Source organism: Gorilla gorilla, chromosome 2 (genome assembly GCF_029281585.2).
Source record: "Gorilla gorilla gorilla isolate KB3781 chromosome 2, NHGRI_mGorGor1-v2.1_pri, whole genome shotgun sequence".
In the NCBI taxonomy this organism is placed as follows: Eukaryota; Metazoa; Chordata; class Mammalia; order Primates; family Hominidae; genus Gorilla; species Gorilla gorilla.
The window spans coordinates 138,989,022-138,999,315 of record NC_086017.1 but is presented as its reverse complement, the minus strand read 5'-3'; the positions used below and the strand labels follow the sequence as shown (position 1 = coordinate 138,999,315).

At 50.6% G+C, this 10,294-nt stretch overlaps 1 protein-coding gene across 6 annotated transcripts in view; it reads left to right on the top strand.

The window, feature by feature from the left end:
• Positions 1 to 222: 222 nt before the first annotated feature.
• Positions 223 to 10,294, top strand: part of MGLL (monoglyceride lipase) — a 134,422-nt gene continuing 124,350 nt past the window's right edge. Inside the window, exons 1-2 of one of the 6 annotated variants that reach the window (XM_019023287.3) lie at positions 223 to 514; positions 1,758 to 1,905. In XM_019023287.3, the coding sequence (XP_018878832.1) occupies positions 1,781 to 1,905 (125 nt within the window). In that variant the 5' untranslated portion in view covers positions 223 to 514; positions 1,758 to 1,780. Of the gene's footprint in view, positions 515 to 643; positions 1,288 to 1,757; positions 1,906 to 10,294 lie in introns of those variants that run through there. The other 5 variants (XM_019023285.3, XM_055381494.2, XM_004036249.4 and 2 more) reach the window with 5 other exon arrangements.

Here is a 10,294-nt window from a genome sequence, read left to right as displayed (position 1 = left end):
AGCGACTTTGGGAGTGCACATGTGTACACGTGTGGTGAGTGTGCGGCCCTGCGCGAGTTGTCTGTGTACGTGTGGTGCCTGTGGGTCTGTGTGCGCGCGTGTGCCCGTGGGTGTGGTGTGTCCTCCCGCGCTGAGGCTCCCATGAACCCAGCTCAGTTCAGGCCTCCCTGACAGTCCTCGGGCGGCCACCCCGGGGCGCGGCTGTCCACGAGGCGCGGAGGAGAGGAGTGCGTGGCTGGGTCGGCGGGCGGCGCCCCCGCTCCTCCCCGCGGGCCGGGCACACGTGGGCCCCGGGCGCCGCCTCCCCGCGCCGCCCGCCGCCCGCCGGGTCCCGCGCGTCCCCACCCACCTCGGGCCGCCCCCGCCGCCAAGCCGGCCCGGGGATAAAGTGGCGGCGCAGACGCCGCACCCTGTCGCCGCGAAGCCGGTCGCGCGCAGCTCGTCCCGGCCCTGGCCCGCCGCAAACGAGGATCCGCTGCGCTCGGGGAACGCGACAGCGGCGCTCGTGGCCCCGGTAACTGCCTCCCGGCCCCTGCCCCAGCCCGCCAGTGCCGCCGTCAGGGGTGGGGAGCAGCATTGGGGTCCCGGACACGCCCGGCGTGGGCTCCCGCTACCCATGTGTGCGTGTGTGTGTGTGCACGGTGTGTGTGCGCGCGTGTCCGAGTGTGCGCGCGTGTGCGCGCGCGCGCCCTCCCTGCTCCTTCGCACCAGCCCCCAAACCAACTTGTCCCCATCAACTCCATCTTTCTAGTCCCCACCTTCCCCGGTGCAGACACCCGGCGAAGCCCACCCGGTTTTCCCAGCGGCATTTCCGATGACAGCTTCGGGGCTACGTGTCCTGTGCTGTCGGAGACGCACAGGAAGCAAAGTTTGTGAGAAACCTTGGGGGCGACTTTGCCTTGGGCACCCGCATTTGTGCGTCTGCGAGGTGCCTCGGTGTGCGCGGAGCTAGTTTCCCAGTTTCCCGGGCCCCTCCCTTCTCCGAGCCCCTCTAGCGATTTGTTTAGGAAAAGTGATGACATGAACTAGTAGTGGAGAATCGCAGCGCCGCTCCCCGCCCTGGGGAGGGAGGGGAGCCCCGGAGAGCCTGCCGGTGGGAGCTGGAAGCAGGCTCCCGGCTGAGCGCCCCAGCCCGAAAGGCAGGGTCTGGGTGCGGGAAGAGGGCTCGGAGCTGCCTTCCTGCTGCCTTGGGGCCGCCCAGATGAGGGAACAGCCCGATTTGCCTGGTTCTGATTCTCCAGGCTGTCGTGGTTGTGGAATGCAAACGCCAGCACATAATGGAAACAGGTTTGTCATGTATCCTTGGAATTTCAGATGGGAGGAATAATCTGAGTATCATCCACCTCATTATTGTGCCCACTTGAAACTGTTCCTTGGAGATTTTAAGATAGATGGGTCTTCTTGCAGCTGGGTCTTTGTACCCATAGAGCTGACTATAATTTCCACTTGATTACAGCTAAAATAGTCTTTAAGATGAAGTTTCCTGAAATGATTTAAAATAAACACAGATGGGAAGGGGGAAAAACTGTAATGAGGCACTTAAAAAATAAAGTGAGCATTTTCTTAAGAACAAATGGGATTTTTCAGTCTTGGAGAGGTTTGCAAGAAATGTGTGTATGTTTTAAACCTTTGAAACAGAGGGGTTTTTTAAACTGCTTTTAAAAAAATGTTACTGACTCTGAACTAGACTTTTCTCTCCTATCCATACATGTTCTTGAGATATTTCTGACTTTGGAATATGTCACTTTTCCTTCTAGGACCTGAAGACCCTTCTTCCAGCATGCCAGAGGAAAGTTCCCCCAGGCGGACCCCGCAGAGCATTCCCTACCAGGACCTCCCTCACCTGGTCAATGCAGACGGACAGTACCTCTTCTGCAGGTACTGGAAACCCACAGGCACACCCAAGTAAGTCTTCCCCAGAAAGTCACCCCAGGTGACAGGGGAGCATGGCCCCTGCTTCTCCTCTGGTCGTTATCATGTGCCATCTGGGGCGGGGCCGCTTTCTCTATGACCTACTTCCCCTGCCGTTTTAATGTTAGGCTGAGCAATGTTAACAAAGCTAAAATGTATACTTTATAATTTTTAAATTTAAGAAGCAGGAATTCTTTTTTCATTATAACAACTCAGATATGGATCCTACCGTATGGCAATTTTCAAAAATTCCACATGACTTTATTTTTTGTACTGGAGTTGATTTCCTGTTGTACAGGCATTCATTTAAAATCAAACCCGACAATTAAAGAAAATCCCCTAGATGGATGAGAAACCCGAAGTAATACATATATCTTCACCTTTGCTCACTTTTCCTGCTTGTTTCTGAGCTTCTGAAGATGGCATACATGTGTCACCAGGAAGAAAGGGGCCTGGGTATTTCCTTCTGATTCCTTGCCAGCTCAATTACTTTGTACATTTTCCATCAAGGATTTGTCTTGCTATTAGAAGCAAGCATTGGGACTATACACAAGACAGCTGGTCTCCTGCTGCTGCTCCCTCCTCTTGGATGAAGCAGGAAAACCCTGCTTGTTTGTGTTATTTGGAAAAAGAATTTATTTGTGGTAACCAATTGGCCTGGTGACAAGAACATTTCCTGTTCCAGGGACATTTTACCTGTTTTGTAGGCCTCTTGTCTCCTAGGGATCATTGTGTGGTTGGATTATGTCTCTCTTTGTGCTCCAGTAATCACCCAACCCTCACACAGGTGTAAAATTTCTTCTCTGTCTTCATCAAGGTATCTATGATCCAGGGAGCTGCACGTTAAAAACACAGAGATACGGACTTTTAAAACCGGGCATAGAGTCATAGCTTCAGGGCAGCTACACAGATTGGCTATGGTTTCTCTCTAGTGTTTTCAAGTGGGTAACGTGCTGAGAAGAGTTCCTACCAGTTCTGGTAATACATTTCTTAAAGAATGTGTCTGTACGTGCATACGCATTAGAGGAAGTGGGGGGGGGGGGGGGGGTTGTCGAGCATTATGATGCTAATTAATCATTAATTCTCCACTCTGACTTAACTGGCTGTAGAATTGCTCAATCTTGGATTAATTTCTAACAGATTAGTGGTTTGTGGTAATTTGATCAATATACAGAAAGAAGACAAATAATTGAAAATAGAAGTTTTTAATGTCTGAGTCTCAGACTTGGGGGGCTTTGTTGGTTGAGTAGTGAGGTTGTCCTAGTTCGAAGTCAACAAAAATAAAGAGGTTCTGCAGTCCTGGCACAGGGGGAGGGTGGTGGGTGAGTGGGTTAGAAACGGTCAAGTTGGCTGCCCTGCCCTCCCTTCGCCTGCGGGTGGTTTTCACAATCTCTCTGCTGAAGTTGCATTGCAGGGAGCCCTCTCTGCTCCGTTGCTTTTGCTCTAGTTAGAGATGATAACTCAACTTCTTAATTTAAACTGAGCTGCCTCTTGGATGTCAGCGTCCGCCTTGTGGTGGGTGTTGATGGGCTTAAGAACAGAGGTGGATGGTTGAGGCAGTTCGGGCCCAGAATTTGGAAGAAACCTATGGGTCTAGAAAAGGTTAAGGGAAAAAAATATTGAGGGCAGGAGCACTGAAATAGAAAGAGCAACAGAACCATGAGCATGTATGAACACTTTCCATAGTGTTATCCTCAGTTTACCAAAGAGGAAGGGGCGGGCCAAGGTCCTACCTACCTGCCCTGCCCTGCCTCCAGCCCCTGGAGATGATGCAGAGGCCCTGGAGGCCCCTTGCCATGACTCATGTTAACCCTGTGCTTGCTGGATCTTGGGGCAGTCTTGGGGGTCCTAGGGTGGGGGCTCAGGGCAGAGGTTTGTGCCAGCCAGCATGAAACACCTCTGTATCTTCATAACCGAGACCAGCTGCTCAGCATCCCTGCCCTCTTGCATGATCTGGGAGACCCCCGCAGCATCATTATAATAAGTATTATTATTATTGCCTGCACAGAATCATTCACTCTGCTTTTAGGAAGAGGGAGGGGACCTCAAGTCACCAGGGCTTCAATCTTTCCCCCCAGGCTTTTTACCCCTCTTCAGCAAAACTAGGGCCTCGCTTTGTGCAATCCTGCCTCCTCCCAGTTAGGAAGAAAGAAGGGAGGAAAAGCAAGGGGCAAAAAAAGAGGAGACTGAACCCTCCCCCACTACTCTACCAACTGTGGGCAAAACCTGGGTTAAGAGCACCTCATCTCCAGCCCCGCCTCTGCTATCTTTCTCATAGCGACCCTAGGGACCTCAGAAGCCACCCCGGGGGCCTGTGGATATCTTATTATGCAGAAGGATCTGTGCCAGCCTCAGTTAGTCAGTACTGGTTTGGGTGGATTTTCTGGCCAACCAGTTACCTCCAGCTCCTGGAGCCTGCCATGAGCACCTACAGAGACATATTGCCCTCAGAGGACCTGCTGGGTTCCAAGACTGGCTCTGCAGGTGGCTCGGAGCAACACTAAGCCACAGGTGTCAGCTGCTGCACTGGGAACCTGGCTTAACCCGCTTTATGGAAGCAAATTCTGTCGTATAAACACCAGCCTCCTCGGACTGGACCCTGAGAAAGAGAAAGCATGTCTTGGGTTAGCCTTTACCATCAGTGCTGTTTTTAATGTAGCAGGCCAGAGTCTCCATATTTCATCATCGGGAATCAGAGCTTAAACCTCCATTTGGCAGTGCCAAGGCAAATTCATGCTGTAGTGTTTACGGTAATAACAAATCTTATACTTAAGGCATGGCACAATTATCTCATATTAATTGAGTGCCAAGTATGTTCTAGGATCTGGACTAGATTCTGTGCACACATGACCTCATTTTACCTTCACATCAATCTGTGAGACAAGTATTATTATTCTTACTATTCCCATTTTACAGATGAGGAAACAGAGGTCCAATGTTACAAAGTATCTTTCTCCAAATGACCCTGCTGGCAGTAGTGGGATTTGGTCCGCAATCTTCTGACGTGGACCAAATCCAATTGTTCTCCTTACACCACCAAGCAGGACAGATTTCGTCTTTATAGGTAGTGTTTTCCTGATAAATTCTTACATTTTGGGTTAGGGTAAACATCATTTCCTAGGGTAAAGAGGAAGAGAATAATTAATTCTCCCTAATCGTTTGCTCATAATATATCAAAGGTGGGAAATGAGCTGGGTTCCGTGGTACACATCTGTAGCCCCAGAAACTCAGAAGACAGAGGCGGGAAATTCCTTGAGACCAGGAGTTTGAGACCAGCCTGGGCAACGTGTTGAAATTCTGTCTCTTAAAAAAAAAAAAATAGATTAGAGATAGGTATCCATTCTGAAAACAACAACAACAATAACAAAAAACAGAATTTATGCCCTTGCCTGACTGGCTGCCTTATCCAATTCAGCATGCTGGAATTTAAAAATATTGGCTGGGTGCAGTGGCTCACGCCTATAATCCCAACACATCGGGAGGCTGAGGCGGGTGGATCACTTGAGGCCAGGAGTTCGAGACCAGCCTGGCCAAAAGTGGTGAAACTCCCTCTCTACTAAAAATACAAAAAATTACCCGGGTGTGGTGGCAGATGCCTGTAGCCCCCGCTACTCGGGAGGCTGAGGCAGGAGAATCGCTTGAACCCAGGATGCAGAGGTTGCAGTGAGCGGAGATTGCGCCACTGCACTCCAGCCTGGGTGACAGAGCAAGACTCCATCTCAAAAAAAAAAAAGGGGGATACTGGATCATGAGCAAATGTCCACTGATGCTATCAGCAGGGCGATGGAGACTGGCCCATGGATGGGGGCAAGCCGCTTTGTGGGCTCTTGAGCTAGGAAGTCACAGTTTCTCTTGTGCCCCTTTGAGAAATATTTAGCACCTTTGTATTCAGCCAACCAAGTGGCTCTCAGTCCATAGAAAGGACGCCTAGAAGTTAACTGTGAGAATTCCTTACCCATGAGCTCAGGTGAGGGAAGGGTGCGGTCTGAAAACACTGTGCAATATGATGACTTAGACTCCAAAAATATCCTCATTTGACACTGGATGACCAGGAAGGCTGGAGAGCAGGCTGTAATTATATGATTGTACAACTCTGACCCCTGCCAGGCAGTGAGTTCAAGGCATGGAGCAGACCATATTTGCTGTTCATCTGCAAGGCCCGGCATGAAGGAGGTGCTGAGTAGAGGGTTACCGAGTGGACACATCTCACTCTCATCTTTCCTCAGCGCTAGTCCATCCACCAGCTCATGCCACTTGGCCTTCCTGGCAGCCCCTCAACTCTGGAGAGCTGGCCCACTTTCTTTTCTGTAGCTTCTGTTACGATGATAACAACTGGTGTATTGAAGGAACTGGCTTAAAGTGTGATTGTCCCTCCCTCGCTGATGTCCCAAGACACACGACTGGGAGGCCAGCCCTCCCCACTTCCTCTAGAGCCCTGCCCTCACACCTCCAGTAAGTGCCTCCTCCTTTAAATCTCTGTTTAGCATTTTGTTCCAAATTCCCCTGCATTTATGGAGACCTTCTGGAACATAAGCCCTTTCTCCGAACCTTACTGGCCTTGCCTTCTAGTCCTTTCTTGCCTCAGACCTCGGTCACGTGGCTTTTCCCTCCAGGAACTTTGTAGTCACCCCCTCACCATGGCTCCCTCCTCTCCCACCTGGCCAGCTCCACCGGTCTGAGCTGCCTCGGGGCCAGGGTGCAGCCTGCATGGTTTTCAGGATTTTCCTGTTGGTGACATGGAGCTAGGTGCTGCAAGGGGAACACAGGCAGTGGATGGACTAGCAAGGGAGATTTGGCATTGTTTCTGGAACCTGCCCAAGTCCTCAGAACTGTGGCCGCTTTCAGTGGATCTAGAACCAATAAGACAGGGCTCCTCCCTCCTGCAGTTCCTTCCCTTGCTCCCGGGAGTGGGGCTCAGTGATGGTCCCCATCACAGCCCTCCCGTTCTAGGCCCATGTTGATCCCTTTCTCCATGAAGCCTTCACTCCCTGTGTGTGTCTACAGCAATGGGCAGTGCCATCCTCGGGCACTTCCCCCACCTATGCCAGTTTACCTGGAGGAGAGGCCATGCCCTGAGGCCTGGGTAGATTTAAGTGATACAGAACATCCCCCCTTCTTGCGTCCTTGTAATAGCCTCCTCACATCAGCCCCCAGCCAGACACGGGTGTGGCACCTGTGGCTCTGGGAAATAAGGGCCCCTCCCAGCCATCTGGATCCATCCGGAGGTGAAGAATTTTCACCATCTGCTTGGACATAATTCCATCCCCACGGCCTTCCTGAGACTTTGTCCTCAAAGGTGGGACTGGCTTTTCCTTCCCCGCCCTTAGGTTTTCTGATCAGCTTGTCAGCCGGCTGTTTAGTGCTTTCTTTCCCCCACCCCCTGCTTTGGGTGTTTGTTCAGTGTTCCAGGAAACCTTCTGCAGGTCCTGTTTTCATCTTTGAGTGTAGAAGGGAGTGTGAATTTCCATCTCCCCAGGCCGCAGCTGCTGAACCCTGTAGCCCTTCTGAACTCACGCCACCTGCGACTAGGTGTTCCCGCATCACCAGCCAGCTGGTTTAACGCAGATGCTCCCTGGGGTCAGCTAAATCACACAGCTTATTGTCCCTTCAAGTGGCCATTTTGAACCCCACTCTGTCAGTCTCTGCAGGGGTGAGGACGGCCTGGCTCCTGCTCAGCGCCCCTCGCATGCAGCTCTGTGGCTACCCCATACGGCTCCTTGCTCTCCTCTCCCAGGATCCAAAGCAGCGATTCATTCAGCAAATACTTCCTTATTGACGTCTACATGGTCCTTGGGTGCCAGGGTGGGGAACGGGTGGCAAAGATCATGCATCTGATGAAGGGGTGGGATGGACCAACACACGGATAATTATAATATGATGCAGCCAGGACCTAGAGGCAGGGCTGCTGCTATGCCATGTAGAGCCTTTGTGCAAATCAGACAGAGGTGCCCACTGGGCAGAGGCTGCCCCATGAGTTGGTGAGCAGAGCGTGGGCTGGGTCGCAGCTCCTACTTGCCCTTCTGTCCTGTGTCCTGGATGGTGTTCCACCCTCGGAAAGGGCACGTGGGGGAGAGGACCCAAACACAAAAGCATGAGCCAAAGGGTGGGTGTAGGGGCCCCAGCTTTGTATCTCAAATAACCAGCTAGATGGAGAGGTTCATAGTAATATAGGCACAAGGCAAAGAAGGCCGAGTCATGGCAAAGACGTAGCACCGCGTGGTAGCGGGAGATGGAGAGATGAACATGGACTGTACCTGAGGATGCATGGGCAGCAGAGGGAGAAGGAGGGTGACTCCCAGCTGTCTCTGGAGTGATGGCAGAAGGAGCTGGTGTTATTGAGGGTGTGGGAATGTGGGATTCTCCTTCACAGCACACATCTTTAATGTATTCTTTGCTCGGAACACGGTGGGGCTGCTGTGTGGCAAGGAGGATGCATGGGATCATCGCAAGCTGCGGGTCATTTGTTGACACAGCCATGGGATAAGCCAGGAGGAGAGTGAGGAGAAGGAGCAGTGGCCAACGAACTGATTACATTTCAGACGTCACCAATTACAATATCAATCAATATGAATCACGAGTGACTCTGCTGAAGGTAAGGAAGGAATCAGCTTACACCCTCTCCCCACAAGGAGGAAAAAAAGTGAAGCACCTTTGACATATGTCTGTTGTTCCATAAAATTTACTCTTAAACTCTGAGAAAATGGGCCCTACCATGCATCTTCTAGCAATGACATTATTTTTAGTCAGATTATTGCATTTTAGTAGCACCTTTTAAGTAGTCCATTTTAAGAATTTCCAGAAGTTTGTTTTTCTTGTATGAAGCTCTTATTTCTCCTTCTGATGCTTCTGCCTTTGTGATAGCATAGCAAATTGTTTTATTTTTAAACAGGGCATTTCTTCTGGGCTTTTTAAAAATACTCTTCAAATAGCAAAGATCTTTTGATGGCAAGAGGCAAGGCCGGCTGCTATTCTTGCAGTTGAGTTTTCCAACAGCTTCTTTAAGGGATAATTTCTTCCAGTTGCTGTAAGAATGTTCTGCTGATACAAATCTGGCTTTATTTTGCAGTAGAGTCGAAGAAAAAAAATAGCAGAATAAGCTGCTCCCTGAATAGCAACCTTTGTCCACCATTGTCTATTTATTGGCACCTTTTAGGTTTAGATCTTAATCCCAGATGCACTTTGTCCATGAATGCAAACCAAACTATTGGTCATTGTATACACGGAGGAAATGGTCTTTACTGGTGCAAATTTTTACAGCTGAGATGACAAGATGACCCTTGTCCCATATTGCAGGGTCATCCAAGATTCTTGTTGGTAGGAGTTTCTTTTCATTTCACACAGCCTTGTTCATTAGGGGATGGGGGTGGGGATGCTGCGGTGGTCAGCAAGTGAAACGGGGTGACATTGTTCTCTGTGTGTTTGAGGGCTATAAGAAGAGCTGTGTGTTGTGTGTTCCTACACTTACAGCTGCCCCAAGTTGACCTTTGTGTCCATCTGCTAACATGCCTCTCTCCCGGGCTAATGCTGACCATTTATTCCCATGCTTGATGTTCCGCAAAGTCTCTTGTATATGGTGATGAGAAGGTATGCCTCACCTTCCAGGGAGTCACAGCTCTAGCAACATTCTGAAGAGAGGAAGGGAGAGCGGGAGGGGGGCAGGGAGGAAAGGAAGGAAGGAAGGAAGGAGAGAAGAAAGGACGAAGAGAAGAGGGGAAGGGGAAAAATAAGGAGGAGGAAGGATAGAGGAGAGAATGAGGAGTAGGAAAACAACAGACTGAGCAGTAAGGTATCTTTAGAGATCAGCAGCTGTACCTGACCTTGGGGACTTACAGGAGGTTCATGGATAGTTTTTGGGGGTTAGAGTCTGGGGCTTTTGACATCAAAGGGGTATGTACACTTTTCTAGGAAAGGAAGATGGATCATAGGCTCCACCAGACTCTCAAAATGGAGGTCAATGACCCCGGAGTCCTGTGCCACCCTCATCATTTCATAGATGGAAAGACTGAGGCCCAGGGGATGAAAGGAGTTTCTCAGGCTGCCACAGGACTGGCTCAGGGCTGCAGGGCAGCCTCCTGATCACACATTGCTTCTGCTTCAGGCTTTTCCTCCAGAAGTTTCCCTTATGCCTTCTTCTGATCAATTTAAACTACAAGTTAGCCCTCCCCAGCAAATGTCCGGTTTGGAGCAGGGCTTGGAGAGGTACCAGACCCCTGTCTCCCATGGGAAGCCATTTGGCCAGCCTCCATTTTGCTGGGTCTGTTGACAGTGGTTAGAAGTATGTGGGCACCTAAGTGATGCCCGCCGAGGCTGCTAATAAGTGCAGATAGACCTCAGAAGAGATGGCCAGAGACCTACTTAGAGCAGCCAGGAGATAGGTGGGAGG